Source organism: Dipteris shenzhenensis, chromosome 15 (genome assembly GCF_047967505.1).
Source record: "Dipteris shenzhenensis isolate YYH24624 ecotype China chromosome 15, Dip_SZ_1.0, whole genome shotgun sequence".
Classification (NCBI taxonomy): Eukaryota; Viridiplantae; Streptophyta; class Polypodiopsida; order Gleicheniales; family Dipteridaceae; genus Dipteris; species Dipteris shenzhenensis.
The window spans coordinates 14,908,271-14,931,688 of NC_141610.1; the positions used below are offsets into that span (position 1 = coordinate 14,908,271).

General features: G+C 40.6%; 1 protein-coding gene across 1 annotated transcript; it reads right to left on the reverse strand.

Moving 5' to 3' along the window:
• Nucleotides 1-14,683: 14,683 nt before the first annotated feature.
• On the reverse strand, nt 14,684-23,138 carry LOC147893420 (uncharacterized). The gene is made up of 4 exons (XM_087385830.1): nt 22,790-23,138; nt 22,394-22,701; nt 15,680-16,132; nt 14,684-15,570 (listed from the first exon to the last, which is right to left on the reverse strand). The coding sequence occupies exons 1-4, from the start codon at nt 23,078-23,080 to the stop codon at nt 15,117-15,119; spliced, it is 1,506 nt and encodes a 501-aa protein (XP_087241956.1). The 5' UTR covers nt 23,081-23,138; the 3' UTR covers nt 14,684-15,116.
• Nucleotides 23,139-23,418: the final 280 nt, after the last annotated feature.

The window sequence follows — 23,418 nt, forward strand, 5'->3', positions numbered from 1 at the left end:
TGTGCCTGAAATTAAATATAATTGATGCTCCATTGTGTAAAGCTATTTCTCTTAAACAAATTCAAAAAAAATGCCAAACTAGGCGATGTATATATGGGTGCGTGATAGTCGATTCGCATGCCCACATGCATGTGGCCTATTATGGCCCTTCTTTTTAAAAAAATGCTAAAGGAAATGGCTTCACAGCACCATGGAGACATCGCATGACCAAGGAATTAGCAATTGCCCTAAATTTTTTTGCCAAAATTGGGCAATGGTGCATTAAGCCCAAATTTGTGAAATTTGACGAAATTATTTTAGAAAAGTAGTGGAAGGGACCATGGAGTAGATTGGCATAGATTTCTCATTTGCCCCAAGTTCTGCATCCAAGAATTTGGTATTTACCAACAAAATTGATAATTTTGTGAATTTTTCTTTGAGGAAGTGTTTAATGCCAACATGGAGATTGCATTTGCGTTGAAATTTTGCATTTTCCTCAAAATTTTCCCAAATTCTTCTAATCTCCTCATATGGTCAATTGTATTTTTATTTTTAAGGATTTCAAGGTACATGGGCATGTTTTACCTCCACAAGGAACCCCCCCTCCCTAAAAGAAAACAACAAAAAATGCCAAATTATGCCCATGTGCATGCCAGCATGCAAATCGGCGAAGTGGCAATGGTATCCGATAGATTTGCATGGCAGCATGCAAATCGGCCAGGTGGCAATGCTATCTAGTAGATTTGCATGCTAACATGCACATGGGCATGGGAATTATCATGCAAAGTCCTTGGCAATCTTGACATATTATTGACATTTCATGCAAAGTCCTTGACACTATTTTTTAAAACCTTTAATTTAATATTCCACATCAAAATTGTTTACAATAAATGCACATAATGTAAAGACAATTTTACCACAATAGAATTTAATGTCATTGCAAATTAACATCACCTTTTAAAAAAAGAGTATACATTAGATTTCCAGTTGTATTTATGTTTTTGGTAAACTGAAGTCATTAGATTTCCAGTTGTATTTACAATGTTTTTGGTAAACTAAAGTCATTACAACATGATATCAATGAAGATGATTTCCTCCACAATGTATTTTCTTGCTTTTCCTCCTCCACTTTGTCCAAAATTGTAGCTCTTCAATCGGTTGCCAAGACAGTCAGTTGTGTGAAATCCTCCACAACTTGAGCGACATCATAAACACCTACCGTAGCCCCCATAACAACAGCCACCAAAAGCCTTCTTGGTAATCTTTCCCAAAAAGTTGAAAGAGCGAGATCTCGCCTCACCAAAATGCCCTTATGGACTAATGGAGGTAAGGGCACACTGGGCACCAACTTTGAAAGTGCCTTGCATTTGATCAGCTCCTCCTTTCCGTGACTTGAGAATAAGGAATGCATGCAAACTAGGATGTGAAGCTTGAACATCCCCGTGTAGTGTCCAAGTGCAGAGTCCACACCAATGCTATCATCTCAACCTCCATGTCACATTGCAAAAACATCAACTTCAATAACAACCTAAAAGTTGTAATAAGCGGATGAGTATGCTTTTTTGAAAATCATTAAATTTAAAACATTAAATTGTCAATATTGACAATGTCATTAACTTACAATTTGTTCTTCATCTATGTCATCATCGTAAGCCTCTACACAAATATTGATGGAGCTTTTGCTCTTATCAATGTTCATATGTGAAACCGATGACTAAATTTTTGAACTACTCTCAATCCTCAGACTTTTCTCCTGTCGCTCCACCATTAGTTTTTTTTTAACCTCATGGAGCTCCGTCTCTATGACTACTGTGATCACTGAGTCATGCATTTCTTCCCATACAGTTACATACAGTTAAGATCGGATGTTCCAATGTGTTGGCGACAATCGCCAAATCCGTGCACGTATCAAGCCCCTCCTCTAGAAATCCCAGGTCAATACTACTATCCTAAGCGGAGATTGCCCCTAATGATTCATGCTCCCTCAACTACTTCACATATTGAATATCAATTAGAAATAAATATTCTCTATTTTCAATCAAAACATATGGAAGGGTTTGCAATATAACCTCTTCCGTCATACCTCAGCTTCTCCCTCTCCTTCCTCTTCTTCCCCTTCTACCATCGTGGGCTATCCCATGGAGGATGTACTGTTTGCTTTTTGCGGGACCACAACTAGCTCTAAGCCAATAGATTTTTCTACCTCTATAGTGTGGTTTCTTTTGTCCAGGGTTTTATTGGACCACTCCAAGGTGAGGCTGGCTTCAGCAAGTACATTTACATTTTCTTATATGTCTCTTTCTTGATTTGCTACAAGAAGAGTAGCCACTTCCTATATGAATGGAGGTGCAAGGGTGTCCTCCATTTCTAGAATGATTGCACAATATGCTATAGGTAAGGATATAAAACAGGTTCCTTTAGGCCCCATCTAGACATCCAACTCCTCCTTTGATGTTTTTTTATAATTTTTTAGACTCAAGGATTTACATATTCTCTACATCCTATGTCTAAAACCAAGATTAGCATTGTGACATTCTAAAAGGATATTGAGAAGAACCTAGTCCATATCTATCAATGTCTAACAGGATCAAGAAAGTTCTAACTTTTTCATTGATGTAATCAACATCTTTGAAAATCTCCATGTGCTTATGGACTATCACTACCACATTGATCTCGCAATCAAAAATCTCATACAAGTCCACGTCTCTATTCAAATAATGAGTAGAAGCCATGAAGTGGCATTGGCAGTATGCATCATGGGGTGTGGCCATTGGAGATCTATAGTAGTAGGTGCTGTGAGTTGAGGGTTGAACAGGTTGAGTGTAGATGAGCACAAAAAAGTTTATTTTTAGCCCTAGGCCTTTATATAGCTGACTTTGGACTCTTTAAAAGTCAAAGGTGACAATTTAGGGATAAAATATTGGGCAATAAAATATATTAGCTCCATCTTATTAAATCTTAAAACCAATATTCAAATTTATCACCACGATTGCATACTGCAAAGCATGAAAATAATTTACCATGAGACTTTTCAAAAAACCAATCAATGTTTTAACAGATTTAAAAAAATAATATAAACTCATTGCTTGTGAACTTTAAAACTACTAAATCTATTAAGAATCAATATTTTAAAGACTCAAAAAAATAATATAAACTAATTTCTTTTCAACTTCAAAACTAATAAATTTATTAACAATCAACATCTTAAAAGATTCAAAAAACTAATATAGAGTCATTTCTTATGAGCTTTAAAACTACTAAACTTAAAGTTTAGACTCATTGTACCCTTTCATAAATGACATGACAATTCAAAAACTTTTAAATTTATTTGATTGGCCAAGATACAAGAAGGCTCCCATTTGTTGAGCATTGATGTTGCTTCAAGTCGCCTCCTTACTATCTTACCATTCAATGTGAAGAAAAAGTCCCTATCATCACAGGTGATAGCAATGCGTTCTCAAATGTGCTTCAAGCTCCCACTATTTGTGACCTCAAGACATTGGATTCACCATTTGGCATATGTATCTCTACCTTTTTGGTGTCCACTATATCACAACCCATAGGTATGCATGTGCCATCATTATTTTTTCAACGTCTATAAGCATATCTCATATAACAAATACTATACACTATTTCATACCTTATAAGTAAACTTTCTTTACTAACTACACATCTAAAATGGTCTCCCTTCTAAAAACCTACCCTAAAATCCCACGTTCGGTAAAGAAGATTATCAAGAAAGTCCTTTTTTAGGTCTTTGCATACCCACATGGTCTTTGTTTTGTGGAGGAAAACGGATTTGAAGCAATAAACAAATACAGTGGAGGGCATGAACCAACTAACACCCACATATTTTGAACCGAAAGTAAACTTCATTGGTGATTGAACATCGGATATCATCTTCATTCTAAATGCATCTATGGAGAACGGATCACGAAAAGGCCATTCTACACTATCAAAGTTAGGAAGATGAATAGCACAGAGGATTCCATATGCACCTTCTCTTCGAGGTACTTGGTAACATGCATTATAGAATAAAAATACCACATTTTATTAAGGAGGTGGGTTTTTATCTCGGGAACATTATCTTACCAATGTTTGAATGAAAAACTTGAAATGTTCCCATGAGATGCTCCGAGGGGTGAGTTTCAACTTTGGTGGAAAGAAGAATATCCACATAAGAAGCAAAGAAAGATGTCAAAATGAGCCAATCAATCCCCCCCCTCTCCTCTCTCTCTCTCTCTCTCTCTCTCTCTCTCTCTCTCTCTCTCTCTCTATCTATCTATCTATATATATATATATATATATCAAACACTTTCTTATAAAAATCTCTCTCCCTCTCTCTCTCTCTCTCTCTCTCTCTCTCTCTCTCTCTCTCTCTCTCTCTCTCTCTCTCTCTCTCTTTCGCCCCTCACCCCCCCTCTCTCTCACCCCCCCCCATGTCTCACTCACCATACTCTCTCCACTACAACACCATTTCTCAACACACATACACATTAGAACGGATGAATGGAGTGCCATAATGCAAAAAAGACAATGTAAAAGAGAGATACAATTTGAAGGAAAGCAAGTTCGATTTGTAGGGTCCGAGTTCATGTCTCGAGCCATGTACACATACTGAACCTTCACCTTGAGTCCTTTCTTTGTATTCAAAAGTCCAACAATGTGACCCTTCCAATGCTTCTCTTTGTTTGCTCTATCCTTACTTGAAACCTTGAATGGACCTATTGAACATGGTTGCATTGTGACCTAGAACATTAGCCTAAAATGTTGTGGAATCCAAACATCATTGTCATCCTTCCAAATGATCCACACAAGATTGAATTGATAGCTTTGGTCTAGGGGAAAAAGAGTGCTTCACCGTCATAGAAATAATGGGAGCAAGCAAAGAGAGAGACGTTGAAAGGAGAAAGAGGTTGAGAGGAGGAGGCTAAGAAGAGGTTGAGAGGAGCTAGAGGCTCAAATGAAGGTCCTCAGTCAATGGGGATAGTTTGGGGGGACTCCTGAGAGGTGTTTGGGAGGGTGGAAATTTTTCTCTTTTTTTTGGAGGGAAACAAACTCGTTAATTTTGGGGCCTACCAAGTGAGGGAGAAGGGTAGGGAGGAGAGTAGGGGGACCAGCCCTAAGAGGTAGTCTCCCATACTGCAAAGCATGAAAATAATTTACCATGACACTTTTCAAAAGAAAACAATCAACGTTTTAATAGATTTAAAAAAAATGTGTAAACTCATTGCTTGTGAACTTTAAAACCACTAAATTTATTAAGAATCTACATTTTAAAGATAAAATAATAATATAGACTAATTTCTTGTCAACTTCAAAACTACTAAATTTATTAGCACAATCAACATCTTAAAAGATTCAAAAAATTAATATAGAGTCATTTCTTATGAGCTTCAAAACTACTAAATTTATTAAGTTTAGACTCATTGTACCCTTTCATAAATGACATGACAATTCAAAAACTTTTAAATTTATTCGATACCAGTATGAATGGCCAGGATACAAGGAGGCTTCCATTTGTTGAGCATAGATGTTGCTTCAACTCGCCTCCTTACTGTCTTACCATTCATTGTGAAGAAAAAGTCATTATTATCACATGTGATAGCAATTGTGTTCTCAAATGTGCTTTAAGCTCCCACTATCTGTGACCTCAAGACATTGGATTTCACCATTTGTCATATGTATCTCCACCTTTGTGGTGTCCATAGGTATGCATGTGTCATGATTAATTTTCCAACGTCAAAAGCATATCTCATATAACAAATACTACACACTACTTGATATCTCATATAACAAATACTACACACTACTTGATACCTTATTACTTAACTTTCTTTACTGACTACACGTCTAAAATGGTCTCCCTTCTGAAAACCTACCCTAACATCCCACATTGGGTAAAGAGGATTATCAAGAAAGTCCTCTACCAAGTATTTGCATACCCACATGGTCTTTATTTTGTGGAGGAAAATTGATTTGAAGCAATAAACAAATACAATGGAGGGCCATCAACCAACTAACACCCACAGATTTTGAACCAAAAGTAAAATTCATTGGTGATTGAACATAAATGTATCTATAGAGAATGGTTCTGGAAAAGGCCATTTTCAACTATCAAAGTTAAGAAGACAAATAGGATGGAGGATTCCATATGCACCTTCCCTTCAAGGTACTTGGTAGCATGCATTATAGAATAAAATACTACATTTTATTAAGGAGGCAGGTTTCCATCCCAGGAACATTATCTCGCCAATGTTTGAATGGAAAGCTTGAAATGTTCCTATGAGACTCTCCAAGGATGAGTTTCAACTTTGTTGGAAAGAAAAATATCTACATAAGAAGCAAAGAAAGATGTCAATGAGCCAATCAATCCCCCCACCCCCCCCCGGTCTCCCTCTCTCTCTCTCTCTCCCTCTTCAAGATCTATGGGACAGTGATCACTATCAACAAGTAGTGATTGTTTACATCCATTGAAAGAAAATAGCATAAATAAAAGCATATATATATATATATATATACTCTCTGCCTACTCTCCCTTCTGCCCCTCTCCCTCTCCCCCCCCCCCCCCCCGTTACGTCTTACTCACGATACTCTCTCCATAACACCATTTCTCAACAAACATACACATTAGAATGGACAAATGGAGTGCCATAATGCAAAAAAGACAATTTAAAAGAGAGATATAATTTGAAGGAAAGCAAGTTTGATTTGCAGGATCCAAGTTCATGTCTCGAGCCATGTACACATGTTGAACCTGAACGTCGAGTCCTTTCTTTGTATTCAAAAATCCAACAATGCGACCCTTCCAATGCTTCTCTTTGTTTGCTCTATCCTTCCTTGAAACCTTGAATGGACCTATTGAAGATGGTTGCATTGTGTCCGAGAACATTAGCCTAAAATCTTGTGGAATCCAAACATCACTGTCATCCTTCAAAATGACCCATACAAGATTGAATTGATAGCTTTGGTCTAGGGGAAGGAGAGTGCTTCACCATCATAGAAAGAATGGAAGCAAGAAAAGAGAGAGAAGTTGGAAGGAGAAAGAGGTTGAGAGGAGGAGGCTAAGAGAAGTTTGAGAGGAGCTAGAGGCTGAGATGAAGGTCCTGAGTCAATGGGGATAGTTTTGGGGGACTCAAGAGGTGTTTGGGAGGATGGGGATACTTTTGGAAAATTTTGTTTTTTTTAATAAGGGAAACAAACTCGCAAATTTCGGGGCCTACCAAGTGAGGGAGGAGGGTAGGGGGACCAGCTCCAGGAGGTGGGGGGGCATGAGGGAGGCAAGTGGGAGCCTAGTGGGGACCAAGGGCGGTCTCTCCACCAATGAGAGGCTAATATAGAATCCTCCATTCTTTTTATGTCCAAGCCTTCCCATTGGCTGGTTTTCTAATCATCACAAATCTTAAGAGCTTAATCCAAGAGGCCCTTTTTTAGTCCAAAATTCCCCTAATGCACCTCTTTCAGAAGGGACATGACTTTGGTCTACTCTCACAGTTGATCCACTTCCATGCCTGGGTCTGCATTGGGCTCTATCTAAATGAGATGCAACGACATAGGGAGACACTAGTGCAGCACATCAAAGAGCAACATGAGACAACACCATCACAGGTCATTGAGGTAGACCAAGCATAGAGACATGTCACAAATTTTTATGCATATGAGTTAGCTCTAGGACAATGAGGTTGAGGAGAAGGAGCTAGCTGATATGAGAGAAGTATGGATCAGTACAGAGAGCCAACATGGTGCTGTCATGTGAGGGACGCAGACACCAAGAGTGACTAGAGCACATACGATCGAGGTTTGGCCTATCTTAGCTCTCCTCAGAGGGGACTACCAGAGACGAGGCAGCACCCTTGATATAGCCCATTGGATCCAGAGAAAGAGGAGACCACATACTCCGCCACAGCATATTTGCTCGACAAACACAAATCTAGGATATTCTCGTAGCCACCAAAGAGCCACCACGGTGTCGAGTTTCAACTTTTAAGTCTCAGCTTTCAGTTTCTAATTTTTCGTTTTCAATTTGTATTTGAGTTTTGTTGGAGCTCTTGAGCTTTTAACTTAATATAGCACTTAGCAAAGACCCTAGCGCACCTTTTGCTTTAGCCCTTCGAGGCTTATATGAGTTACTTTTACTTGGTTACTTGGTCTCATAGGCCTGTGAGTCTTCCCGAGGAATTCTCTCTCTCTCTCTCTCTCTCTCTCTCTCTCTCTCTCTCTCTCTCTCTCTCTCTCTCACGCATGCACACATGCATGAGCGCACACACACACTGAGAGTGCCAAAAAGCCAGCCCTTCGTCGATGGATCCTAGAAATGTGCCTGGAAGCACTATCTCTCTAATTGGGCCAGGGCTCCCTTCCGTCGTGTGAGTCGTGCTCTGGTGGCATGGGTCATCGTGAAGCCTGGTCCCATGAATACTGCCCCTAGGTACATGTAGGACTGCACTATCTCCACTGGCTCCCCACGATAAGTGAAACTATGTTGACGATGTTGATGTTGATGAAGAACTACATGGGATGTGTTGAAGATCATGACCTTGGTTTTCCCAAGGTTGACTATCAAGTCCCTCTCTCTGCAGAACATCTCCAAGGCCTCCAAGTGTTTCTGCAAACCCCCTGGTGAGGACAAAATGAGGACTATGTCATTTGCATAAAGTAGTATCTGTACCATCAAATCAACCAGTAGGGAGCCCTATCCTCCTAGAACAAAGGATGCGATCTCATCAATGTATAGTCCAAAGAGAGTTGGTGAGAGGGGAAAGCCCTGCTTCACCCCTATGGTGCTCTCAACCCAATTTGATAGCCCGCAGGAGCGTGGACTCGAGACTTGTATAGACTCATCACTCCCTAGATCATGACCTCTGGGAGATGCAGCTCCTGTACTCCCTTAATCAGGAGAGAGCAAGGGATAGTGTGAAAAGCCTTCCAAAAGTCTAGGAAGCCAGTGTAGACCTTCTGGTGTCTCGACTTCGCCTCCTTGATGATGGCTCTTAGGGTAAAAATATGGTCCAGTGTGGAATGCTGTCTCTGAAAGCCTACCTACCCAAGAGCCCGTTGTCTATGGTACTCTGTATAACTATTGATCACCCTCTCCGATATCGATCCATAAATCTTAGAGAGAGAGAGTATTTCTTTGAGTTCATCAATGGACACATGTGGTGTCAAGCAAAGGAGGAAGATAGAAATAGAGGATGCCTAATTGTTTGACATGAGTGGCTATGATCACTATATTGAAACTAAGGGATCATTGGCTCTTCCAATTAGTGGTTAATCTCATCAAACCTTTTGGCAAGGTATTCTCAAATGTAAGGAACAGTCTCCATCTAAATCTAGAGGGCTTGTTATTACTTAATGAAGAAAAATGAGGATTAGACTAGAAGTAGCCGAAAATATTAAAGCAATAATAACTTCATGATGTAAGTGTTGATTGTAGAATGGCATGATTGTAAAACTTCCCAATCCTGAGTCCTCTGACATTGGTCCACACAGCTTTATGCAATATGAGCCACATCAGGGCAGACATTTTGTCTGGAATTGAAGGAGACCAAATGGCACGGAACCTAAAGTTCCATTTCTCTTTGGAGTCATGAAGTTTCCACCTATCATTAAGAACCCTGCAGAGATCTCCCATGTCCCTGCTTGGTGTGGGTATAGGGAAGAAAGAGGAACTCTCCACCAAGTTGAACTCTCTGCTATAAACTAGGAAAGATCCACCCTTCCACTGTTTGAGGAGAATGCTTTCTCTATTACGAAAATGTATTTTCAATAAATAGTTTCTTTACTAGGGATGATTATGGAAATTGGATACAAGGAGCGTATCGATTGAGGTGTCGCATGGAGAGACGGTGGAAATGTACTGGGAAAAGAAGTCAAAGTATCCATGCTTTGCCAAGCTAAAGTTATTGTAGGGTAGGAGGTCCTTGAAACCTGTGTGATAGACATCTAGCTCTACAAACTACATCCAACAGAAGGGCTTGCAGCAATATCCATTGACAGCAGTACCAGGGACTAAAATTCAACACCGCTCCTCTCATAAAACTTGTTTATTTTCATTGTTGGTGATTAGTGACTTTGTGTTGGAAAAGATTCCAACTTAAGATAAGCATTAAAAGTTCTTGTTTATGTTCCTTGAGATGTTTCTCAAGCTGGCAAGTGGCTTTTGAGTCAAATAAGCACTATGTGATCTTGTAGCCACAACGTGGCCACATTTTTGAGTTGGTTGGAACTTGTGCTTTGACACTTCCTAAGTCTTTTGGCAATACCTTAGCGTGTTTTGGGTACAATTCTGGGTTCAAATGAGTGCTATGAGTGTGAGTTTGGCACTATGTGGCTATACTTCCAAGTTGTGGATGAATTAGAATCTTCCAACATCCCGTGAATTTTGTGATGAGATTTGTATTATACTTTGCAAAGATCAACAGACTATAGACTGCAACAATAACTCTCACCAAAGGCGATGCTTACAAAAGTAAAGGTTTTGCTTCTCGAGCATCCAGGTAGCTATCCACATCAGCAATAGAAAAAAAATCTATATAAGACCTACGAGACGATAATCGCAACGTTAGCACAAGCATCAAAAGGGACCCTCTACTTTAACTATTGGTTCAGCGGGAGATCACACTGAAGATCTATCATGACAAAGAAGATACACATTCTCCCCCTATATTGAAATTTTGTTTTCTCATAGAAGTATTCATATAGAGTCAAGAGAGAATGGTATGTGACTTAGTTAAACCTACCAAATTAAAATGGAAGCTTATGGGAATTATTGAATGTTTAGCATTAAGCTGGCATCTATAATGCTATTCATAAAAGTGGAGAGATTATTGAGGCATCCTAATGTATTATCTAATACGTGCTAATCAAAAGTGCTAATCAAAAAACACTAAAAAATATATTGAAGTTTACTTAAAAAGACCTTGATATGGTATTTATCACTTATAGCAACCTAGTTGTATTTTTGAATTGAGAACCTAGAAAGCACATAGGGCCACTAACATATTGGTGTTTATGTGCTTTTACCAAGAGTGAATGAGAATGAGAGAATTGAAGCAAAAAGATCATATGATTATCCATAGGATTCGATAAGACTCATAGAATTATGGACTATAGGACTAATGATTTTAGTCATTTTAACAAGTACCTTGTTGTTGCTAAAATCAATTCAAGATTACAATACATCAAAACTTTTTGTACTTAAGATAATAATGTGATCACATTGTATACTATCCAAGAATGATAAGACTTATATCATGTTGTATGTGTCAACACATTCCATGACATTTAGTTGGTACTTCAACCAAGTTCTAAGAATAAGAAATTTACTACTCAAAGGTTTTATGTGCTCATAGTTTGTTTAGGTAGCTGCTAACATGGTAATCCTTAGTTGTTTTAGATAATAAAATTATTATTACTTGATACATATGGTATGCTTTTATGAATTTGTACTACTGAATTGAACTGAATGGAGAAAACTTAAACTATATGATTAATTTAGATCACATCACGACTAAACAAGAGGGGGAAACATGCATGCTCCATAAACTTTAGCTTTGAAAAACTTCCTTGTGACATTGCAAATATGAAGATAGGAAAATTTAACGATGGTTGTGCTAGATAATGTCTTGTATGTATTTTCTAGCTGCAAAAGAATATACATGCAGGATCCTTACTAGCTACCAAGGCCCTAAGGTCATAATTAGAGAAATCAAAAACCTTGAAGTGTGATTAGACAATGATGTACATATATTCTTTTGCTAGCCACATATTAATATATGCCAATCATTGTCATTGCTATGCACAGTATAAGAAAGGACTAAAAGAATTAAGCATAGTATTTGTTACTTTTTTGAGGTCATATTGGTATGTGACGGTCTAGATGAATTTGACAAATCTAACACTTGAACCTATACCAAATTAACATGAACAATGAATTGATGTAAAATAGCAATTTCAATTAGTACAGGATAAGAACAATATTAGCAAGAGGCACGGTGTGCCGAGAGCACTACCTCTTTTGAAGGGACTCAATGACATAAATTGCAGAGGCATGTATTAGAAGAGACTCAATGACATAAATTGCAGAGGCATGTATTCTAATACAGGAGTCGGGTGAGATTCGTGCTACCTCAAAGATTGTTACGAAGCGAGGATGAAGACCAAGGGAGGGAGGGAGGGAGGGAGGAGGGACGGCTGGAGAGAGAGGAGAGATTGAAAGTTTGTCTAGACCTGACACCTGCTCAACGAAAAAGGAAATCACATGGCCGCTCTCCTCTTTAGACGCAAATCTTTCTTGTTGCTATAGCCTGCCCCTAGCGGGGCAGTGCTAATAAACTCTCACAATTTCTAATTGGTAACTCTCATATGTCTTGAAAGAAGATCTCTTAAAGATACATGTTGATGATGATAGTCGGTGGATATCCAAGAGAGTCTTCACGCCTCTATTTACACTTGCTAATAACCCATATGTTACCAGCGCGTGGCTTTGATTGCTTGGGCTGCCGCCCTTTGCTGTGTTGCTTGGCTGCAATGCTTACTGCTGGCTTTGTTTACTTACTTTTGTGTTACCCTCCTCTGCTCTTTGTTGAGCTGCTAGCTGGCTTGTTTGGGGCTACAACTCACTGCTACTGCACTGGAGAACGTCTCTGCTGGGGGTGCTACAGCCAATACAACGAGAAGTCATGGCAGCTTTGACTCCTCTTATGTTGCTGCCTCTAACCAAATGGTAGCTCCAAAACGTTGAAAGAGATCTTCATGGAGGGAAAGTTCAACGTGGGTGGGGTGAGAGAGACTGAGGCATTAGAGTGTCAATGCTTGGATGAATGAGGCTGAAAGAACCTCAAAGCTCTGATACCATGTTACAAAAGAGACAGGTATCATATAGCCTACACAAGCAACAATGAGAGAGAGGGAGGAAGCCTTCTTCTTCTTCTATGAGCTCCTACATACAAAAGAGCCTAAGTGTGCCTTATATAAGCGGGCATATAAGCGGGCACTAAAAACAACAACAAAACTACACCTAAAAACAACAACAAAAACTACATCTAAAGAATGCGGGATAAGATAAACTATGTCCCGCTTATTGGTCACTGGTGTCCTCAACATATCGATTGATGAGCTGGTGGATAAAGACCTGCGTCACCATACATCTCAACAACTTGTACGTGGTGAGATAGACACCTCTAGTGCTAGCCTTGGAAACAATGTCACACTAAGACGACAAGCTTGGCAAAAAGAATATGTATTACAAAAACTATACCCCAAGACCCAAATTACATGGAGATGGAATAAGTTTTTTGTAGGCTCCTTCATGAAGCCGCCTTCTCAATAGCCTTGGTTTCATCTTCAAAAAGGGCTCAATCCACAAAAGTCCTTAAGGACAAGCAAACACATGGGAGACCAGGAACATCTTTTGAAGAAGCCCCGTTCTCAATAGCCTTGGTTTCATCATCTTAAAAAGGCTCAATCCACCAAAGCCCATGAGGTACACAAATCCGAAGCGAAGCAACCTATCTTGTCACAATAGAATAGACACTCCTTGGCCAAAACGTAATTTTAAAAGTCTCCTCTTTGGTTACTTCCTGAAAAAGAAGCAAGAGGGACATCGACCCTGTTGATAAAGGTGAGCCTTCAAGAGTACCTACTCCCATACAGGCCTATATTCCCACATGGAGTAGTTAGTCCTTGCCTAGTTAAATCTTTCTGCTAGTTAAAAAACGCACAATGTAATAACAACAAGCTCACTGTTGGTAAGCCACGGCTGCAAGCTCCATAAAGAGGCTGCAGGCTGCATCAATGGGCGGGCCTTAAATGAGCAGGGAGAAATGGATGTTGTGAGAGATTGAACAACGTAAACAAACCAAAAAAATTAGCCTTCACTTCCTTGGTTTAAGATTATGACAGGAAAATCTCCACAAAAAGCTCCTATGAAACACTAGGAAAGGTTCTGACCTAGATAGATATCAAAGGGAGAGGAGAAACAATTCTATAATGAATAATGGGAGATTGACACAAACCTAGAGAAAATCTCTCCAGCTTGCCTTCCTTAGTTATGGGAGGACCATCTCCAAAAAATGATCCAGTGGAACCCAAGGGGAATCTTCTGACTAGAGGTCAAAAGGGGAGAGAGCCATCTATTGCTATGCCATGCATATAGGCAGGCACCAGAATATGTGGCCATAGTTATGGGAAACATATTATTAAGGAAACACAAACCAGATTCTAGCAATCTACTAGCAGGGCAGATGACCTCAAAGGTTTAATCCACCTTACAGCTCCTTGGACATGGTCGATTTTACATAGGCAGAGGCTTGAGGTATGGAAGCCGCAAATAGCTATTCACTTATAATTATAACCTGTCGCTATTCCAAAAGATGGATTCTATGGCATAAAGTCGGTGGGGCCTTGCACAATGGCTTTCCACTATACATTTAAAAAAAAAAGAAAAGACTCAATCACATGCGTTGACAGTTATAAAGCCAGCTAGGCCAGATCAAATAGATGAAACACGAAATATGCCCCTACAAGCCATATTGCCTATAGGAATCTTAGCAACTTGCTGTAGATCGAAGATTCACTGCTCCCATGTGCAGAAGTGTGGCAAGACATTTAGCATGGAACCTTGGCTAACATCAATAGATGTGATTATGCTACATAACCTTTTTTACTACCAGAAAGGAAGAAGGTTTCGTCTGGCAATATCTTCTCCTGGGCAGCTTCTCTAGCCTGCATTATCATGCTCATGGGCGGTTCTACCACAATAATTGATCTTCGTGCAATATATAAGGACTGCTATTTTATTTTCTCTAGACAGGGTGTATAAAATAGAGAAAATAAAATAGACAGAAGTGTTTTAAACAGAACTTCAATATGTCACCTGCTTTATTTAAACAAAAACACTTCATAAGGAGAAAATTGGTGGAAAATAAGTACCACACGAAATATAGACACTATATTGATGTTTTGGCTCTCATGCAACCCATCCCATCAATGCCATTCCAGATGCAAGCCATTGAATCACAAAACCTCCATCATCAAAGCTCTAAGCTTCTAAACAGGGAGGGAACATCACCCTCTCAATCTATCATTCATGATAATTTAATCCTCATCTCTGGCAGGCCTTCTTTGTTCTATTTTCTCTATTCTCCAGAAAGCAGATAAGCACTCTCTTGAGAAAGTTGCACATTTTTATCACCATATTCTTCTTCCTCACTTTGGTCAAAAATGTCATCCTGAACCGTTGAGCTCAATTCCAGGACCACTGGTATCTGTGTTTCCAATGCTTCCTTTTCTGATTGAAGTAATGCCTTGTCTCGATCCCTTGGATAAGTCCAGTATAGCAAAGTGTAAACAGCACAGCAAATTGCCATTGGTACTCCAATCGATGTGTAAAGGGCCTTAGCTAATGCTCTTGCATTTTCCTTATTAGTGAGGTCAACATCTCTGTCAGTGAATGGCACATACCCGTAGACTTTTTGTGCAAGTAATCCAACAACTGGGGGAGCAAACGATGCAAGCACTGACTCAAAGGACCGGTCCAATGCATAGACACTAGCTCGTGACTTCGGTGGTACGATTTCGGCAAAGATGGGGCTGATCATTGAGACAAACCAGTAGAATTAAGAATCATAATGGAATCTTCAATTCCACTTATAAAATTTTGGATTAATACCTTGGAGCAAAATGGACAAACGAAACTCACTTGTTGGTTGCTGGTGCATTCCATGATATACAGAACCCCACAATAAAGAGAGTAACTCCATGGAGTAGAGGCATTGCTGGATCGACAGGTAAACCAATGAGTAGAATGGCTGCTAAAGGAACAGCTAGTCCTGAGCTAATTTGAGAGAGAATGATTCTGCCTGCATTTGGAAGGTGTTTGGAGAAAAGATCACCCATGTATCCTCCAAACAAGCCCCCTAATGATCCTCCAACTACAAATAAACCCATCAGGAAAGCTGTAACCTCATGAGAAAATCCAATGGATTCGAGCCACATCGCAGCAAACGCCAGTGCTGCCCATGGAAAGGAGCCTGCAACTCCCTGAGCAATGATAACCTGAAAAGTCTTTATTTGCATCACACTTTTTGCCTCCATAAACAATGCCTTTGTATTTGACCACAAAGAAAATGCATCTGTGCTCATTTCTGTTGCTCTGTGAAGAAAACACAAACGGAAATTTGTGGCCACTTTGAGATTGTGACCAGCAAATAGAGCTTAGAACAAACAATTCCCTCAAAATTCAAGCTAAACAGCTCATATAAAATACTTTACATCCAAGATCTACAGAGTCACCAGATTCAAAATTTACTGTAAAATGATAGCAATGTGTTGGTAAAATATTTTTTTTAATGATTGGTACTAAGACAATGGTATGAAACAATTGTGAGTTGATCAAAGTATGAGGAAGTCTCAGCAATGATTACATATTTGAAATTAATGAGTTCTCTTTTCACTGGATCCCATAATTTGTATGCTTTGGATCCATCAGTATATTTTGTGAAAACACATCTAATGTATTTCATATTCTATTTTTTACAGAGTTCATTTGGAATGTGAGAATATGTAAATGATCAACAGAAGGCTTTTATGAGTGATGTTTTGCAACATTGCAATTAGATTCTGGTTCATCAAATAAATTTTAGTTCCACATGATCCTACCCAATATGAGTGGGGATTCTTCTTTCCATCCATTATGCGTTGAGCTAATTCTACTATACCTCTATTCTTTCTTTTGCAAACTTCATTTTTTTGAGTATATCTACAAGAGTAACTATTTTCCATGATTTATATGGAACTAATAGAACTCAGTTGATTTATATTCTCCTCCATTGTTGCATCAGAGAATTTTTATGTACTTTTGAGTTTCCTTTTCCAATAAAGATTTGGACTCCATAAAAGTTCACCTTCTAGTACTCCACTCAAATAGCCAGGTCAGGGGCAGTATAATATCATAAAGGTAAGATTTTGACACATTACTAACTGGACATTGAGGCAAAGAAAATGAGCCCTCTCTGTGAGTTCTTATGAGGCAAACACAGGTGGCTACTGTTATAGGGTAGGATACAAATTCTCATGTATCTTCTCATCTATATTCTCAACGGCAATTTATCTGAACAGCCACCATAAATTGAGGCAGGACCCCTAACTGGTTTTGTTATGGATTTCCGGCACACTTCCAGGATCACATTACAGTTCATTATAAAGCCAGCTCAAGCCAGAATTGTTTGTGTTTTGAATACAGAAGCCAGCTTTGCATCTTGCTCTTGTTTCAACACAACTAACACACAAGTTTAGACAATGATCTGCATCAGTAGTGAATTTCAACCTGCTAGTTGACAATGTCTCCTTCACGGTTACAAAAGAGTGAAATTGTTCATGGGCATGCCAAAACCACATCAAAAAATGGCTTTCAGCCACAAATGAATCATATTAGATGACCCGATCACTAAATCAGGATTTGTTTTGCTGGAAAGGAAATGATCACGTTTAGTTTAATATGTTCAACAACTACACGTAACAAACAGCAATTCAGTAAAAGCAGACTCACAATTTGCCTTGACCAAAAAGATGAGGTCAAACCAGTTAAAAAATAGGCACAGAGATGGCAGACAACCAGTGTGTACAGTCTGACCAGCAATTGAAAGTTGACAGTACATATGGGCAGAAGGGCCCCATGGACCCTCCAAGATTGCATGCACATAAATTTGTCATGAACCAGATCAAAAAGATATCCTTTTTCAAGTGATTATTTTTTAATTAATTAAAATTTTTTCCTTCTTGAAATTTGAATCAGATATCTTTGTTTTATGTGGAGTCGGGGACTCACTGTCCAACCTAGTGGTAACTTCGGGGTGAGAATCTTGAGTTAACGGAGTCCCAACCCATAGATCACCATCGTTAGGTGACCCACTTTTGGTGAGGCGGGCCTGGACTATTTGGGTCAGGAACTCTTATGCAATTGAGGTAATTGCTGGTGCCACCAGTAAACACCTCCGCCTACACGTCTGTCCGAGTGCCAGAACACGGGGTTGCTAGATAGCCTAACTTGGTGCACCCCCATTAGGTGAGGGTTTTAGGGGGGTGTGCTAATATCACTCTGGTGGACCAAACTACCAAATGCATCGAATTTTAGTGTAACAAATTTCTTAAAAATTTGTTCAACAACCTAGGGACGTAGAGCTATGAAAACTGGTTAGGCTTAGGTTGGCCAGGTCCACCTTTGAAAAAAGGAATCAAATTGGCCATGAAATGATCGCTAAGATTTTTAGCCAATGGCATAATACTTCACTAAAATGTCATTTTAAATAGGAAAAGGGCACTGCGAGGAAGGAATGATTGACAGGGTATTTTGAATGCTAAATAAAGAAATACTGAAAGGGGCACCAAGGTTTGGGGCCAATCTGTGTCTTTGTCTCGGTACAGGGGTTCAGTCTGCTGGTTATACTTTTGCTGAATTGTTATTGTAACAGTGTTGACTGGTTACTTGTTAGTTTTACTGCCCTTTAATTTATTGAAGGCCGGTTTCAGTCCTCCACCTGCACAAAGGCCAATTGTGCCTCTAGTTCATCATACCATCTCTCAGACATAAGAACCGCTCCACCTAAATTAACATACCTTATCTCGGCAACACTCACAAGTTGTCACCAAGAAGCACTCTCTTGTTTCCATAACCACATTTACCGCTGGTTTTGACTCCTCTGATTCTTGCTTAGATCCTTCATCTTCTTCTGATCAGACATCTTCTTTTTTGCAGGTCCCTCGCATAATGTCCTACTAGAAGAGTCCTCCTCCCGTCATAGATTGCGTTTTTTATGCACTTGCTTTTGCCTTGTGCAACAAAGGCTCTACTCTTCCCGTCATAGATCTTTGCCCTAGCTTCCCCCTGTACCAACATGGCCCCAACTCCTCAAAGGTGAGCAGCCTTGGCCTTTCCAAGATCGTAATGCTGGTTACAAAGGTCCGTAAGCTCTTCAGCAACATGTTGAGCATGAGCATTGGATACTGAAACGGGTCCACCTTATGACCAACCGCTCCGAGTTGATCTGTCAATATCTTCACTTCCTTCACAGCGTCACCTTCACTTCCCTCACGATGCCACCCTCCTCCATCCTCATGGTGGAGGTTTAGGATCCTTTACGTATTTTATTTCATACAGGTCCCGTATCTGACAATTGAATGTGCAGAATCACTCCATTGCTGTCATTCCGATGATCATTGACAACGCTTCCGCACCCTCTCTTCCCACTGTTCTACCTCATCCACATCAAGTAGTTTTGTTACCATTCTTGTTGCATACTGCTCGCCTTCAAGCTTTAGTTCCTCTCCCGTCATTATCTTCCACAACTTTCTTGCCACTAGGTAGCTCTGCAGCTTGGCCTTCCCAAATTGGGTAGGTATTCCCATTGAGCTTGCCCACTTCTCCAAGAATTGGAACCGGTGCATGTGTTCCCATTGAAATGAAGTTCTAGGAATAAACTCAAGACAGATGCAACTGACACGACGACTAGCAATCCCTTACTAAGACACATCTGTCTAACTCTTGGTCACCTTCCTTCTTGCAAGGGTACCTATCCTTTAAACATAGGAGATCATTTCCACAGACTTGAGCTGAGATCTCCTTCAAAAGGTTCCCACCTCCAAGCTTGTGATTCTAACTCAGGGCTCTGATACCATGTTAGAAAACAAAGACGGAGGTCCATCTAGCCAACACTCCCATAGAGCAGAAGATTGTGTATAGAGACGTACCCCAAGAAACACACAGTGCTTAATTCAAATTTCATTCCTTTCTTGTGCACATAGATGTATAGAAATAGATACAGACAGAGATATTGAACCATGCACAGTAGAGTGGAAACAATAAACATGTATTGCTCCAAAGATGGACAAAATCTTATACAAAAGGTGTGCTCAGTGTGCCACCATCTAGCAAATAGCATACTGCCCTTATGGAGCTTCAGTGGGGTTCTTTTGTCAGACCTACTTGCAGCTCTGTAATGCAGCCTATGGCGAGGTACTGTTATCGTACTGCTCCTTGACCTCCTTGCTGCTCCTGTCTGGAGCCACTGTGTGAGGCACAAGGCACCCTCATTCCTGGCCTCCCTACTGCTTTTGTGTGCAGCCACACACGAGGCACTGTATGAATGAAAGACTGCCCCTCGCAGCAGGCCTGGCTGACCAGATCTGCAGACTGACCTGACCAGCAGATCCACGGACTAGGCTGACCCAGTCTGTGAAAACCAACCCGCACGAGCTCCAGCGCAGCCACGTGGCAGGCACCTGATGGCCTGCCCACTTCCTGCACACATCCAACTGCTCCAGCAGTCTGCCACCCTGTCCTATACATGCTCCTGCTGTTGTACTATCCTGCGTAGCCATATGGCAGTCCCCCATTAACCTGCCTTCTGCTCCAGCCATCTGCTGCACATCCTGCAGCCTCTTGCCTGCTCCAGTCACCTGTATGTGCTGCTGCCGACCAGATACAGATCCATGAAAGAACCTGCACAGTCTGTCCTTGAGCTGTACCAGAGTTCCGTACCAGACTGGTGGCCTCTCTCAAACCCAAACTGTGCTGCTGGTACACCTCCACCACGTCCTCCTAATTTGGGGGCTCACAAGTGGGGAGGTGACCACAATAATCCCAACCCCAGCTTCAATGTAGAGGCATACGATGCCAGCTGCTTGATAAAAGATGCCATCGTGGACTTCTTGAAGGCTACAATGCTGGCAAGGTCAGTTGTCATAGAGCCTACCCTTATGAGATCCAGTTGCAGGATACCAAAGATTGAGACTGTAGACTCAGTCAAAGACTGTGTCAGAGATTGGAGAGCTACAGGTGGAGGAGAGTATCATTAGTACCTTGACTCTCAAGGTCCAAATCTGAGATTTTTACTCACAGGGAGCAGCCACTAGGATCTCTCTGCGCCACTAGGATCTCTCTGCACAACATCAACATGGAGATTTAAGGAGATATCACGCAAATGTTACTACTACCTCTTGGAGGGCGACATCATGGACCAGTTACCAGGTTTGGCTCAGGTAGAGTTTGGACGCGATGCAGAGCGGATTCCAGATGACAAATTCCATGCCATCTGAGAGCAGAACCTAGAGTATTAAATATGAATGTTTAGACCAGATTTGAAGGACACCTTTTACGTGTTCCTAAGTGCTCTTACTACTACCTAGGAGCAGATGGAGCATTTTCTTTGAAGAATGGGTTGCGGCTCACATTTCATTGAGAGAGGGTGTTGGAGAATAACAGTATTTCACCTCAGTTTTTGTGCCTGATTCAGCATATCATCGTTGCCAATAGCCTTGTTCCTTTGCTGATTTGTCAACTTTTATCGCTTTGCCTTGTTCTCTCTACCTACGTTGGGCCCGTTGTGGTTGCTATTTGCTGAGTTCTGAATCAGCTCTCTTCAGCTTCTCTATGGCCTCCTCGACACCTACATGTGGCCATTTGTGATCTTCACTTCACAAAAGTACAATCACAAACTCCAATCATAAAACTAACGTGCATAGTCTACGGTAAATGACTCCATATCCCTACTCCACATGCCATGTACACAAGAATAGATTCAATGTAGCATGCCTTTACACACACACACCGACAATGGTAATTTGTATGACTTTTTAAGCAATGACAAAGGCTAGCTATGTAAATCATGTAGCTAAAATCTCAGTCCTTAGCATTTCATTCTGCCACTTTTATCCATTCAATGTGCTCAACTACAAAAACTCCATGAAAAATATTTGAGCAAGGAGCTTGCTAGGCCATTTAAATAGAGACTATATGCATAAACCAACAAAGCCCATGTTTACTCCCAAACTTACAAGCAAAAACACAAATGTGGACTTCAAATTCACAGTTTGCCCACAAAGCTTCAAAAGATACCTGTGAATTACTTTATTAGACGATTAGCAAAGGCATAAAATTGCTTGCTATTTGCATCTCCTGCCCTCTGAAAATACCAAAGCTGAAATTTTAAAAAGTACCCCTATAGTTTTTGCTCAAGATAGTTGGCTATTTAACAAAAGCACCCCAAATAAGTGATTTCTTGATGACTAGTTGATCAACTACCTCAAGCAGTATGGTTTGCCTCGAAGTATGAAAATGAAAGAAAGTGTCACGTAGATAACATGAAGACCTTCACAAGCTTAATTTGTGTAGACCTAGAAACTTTGGTTTATCGTTCAAATCGTGATCCTTTAAAAGGAATGTGAGAGAACTCTCTTTTTAATATTTGCATCCATGCAAAGGAGGTACCGCATTCGTAAGGCCTGGCCCCCAAGATAGATTCGTTTTTCGTAGGCATTAGCCAGTGGACAGCTGACTTGGATTTCTCTTTTGAAGGTTAATCAAATGTTCCTATTTTGGTAAGAAAAAATGATCCACGATGAGGTGATATGGACTTACGAGTTTTGGAATCGATTCTTAAGCAGACGCGGATCCACTGCAAATAAGCATACCATAATTCCAACGAGGACGCTGACGATGGCAATAAGGAAGAAAGAGATTCGCCACCCAGCGATACCGAAAATGATTGTGCTGGACAATAATACTGAGCAAAGTCCTCCGAGAATAGAACCTATGTTTCCTGTCAACTGTAGCCAGCCGAAGGCTGCACCGCGGTTTCCTTCATTTGTTGCATCGGCTACAATGGACTGTATGGCAGGCACTACAATTGCAAGCCCTACTCCATTCATCGCTCTAGACAACAAGACCTGTCATCCAAAAAACGGCTACGCTATAACAAGTGCCATAGGAAAAGCTAAAATGAAAAGCACCGTCAACGGTTCCAAGTGTGCGAACCTGAAGGAAAGTTGAAGAGATTCCAACAAAAAGGGTGGCGAGGGCCCATAAGAAAGCGCCAATGGCGATGACGTTGGAGCGATCATAGTGCTCAGAAACATATGCAGCGAGAGGAAAGCAAGCGGCCTGTACTAAAGAGCGAACGAGGGTGAGAGAGCCAAGGCCGGTAGGGGAGGCGTGAAGAGCCAAGCCAATCTCGCGGTAAGCACCAGGGAGAAGAGCCTCGTCGGCTCGTTCCATGATGGATGCCAAATTCACCAAAACCAGCGTGGTGAACGAAGAGGGTGCCATGTTCTGTAGACCACCATAGCCTCATCCTCACCACCAGCAGCCATCTATACAAACTCACAAAGACCGAGTATACACACCGGAGCCGTCGTTGCCACTTGGCACCCCCTGATTGTACCCCAAGCAGGGCGTCCCCTGACGTGGTTGCCACTTGGCAGCGGCGCACTTTCCTTTTGACTTTAGCCCGCTTGGTGTGTAAGGGAGCTTCCCCACATATGCCGGCTATTGAAAGATGTTAGCATTTTCGGATGTATGTGAGTTACAAGGCCTGAAATTTTCTTATAGAAAGACTCAGCCCCGGAATGCCTGGGTGGAGAGAGAGAAATTTTGTCTCCACCAAA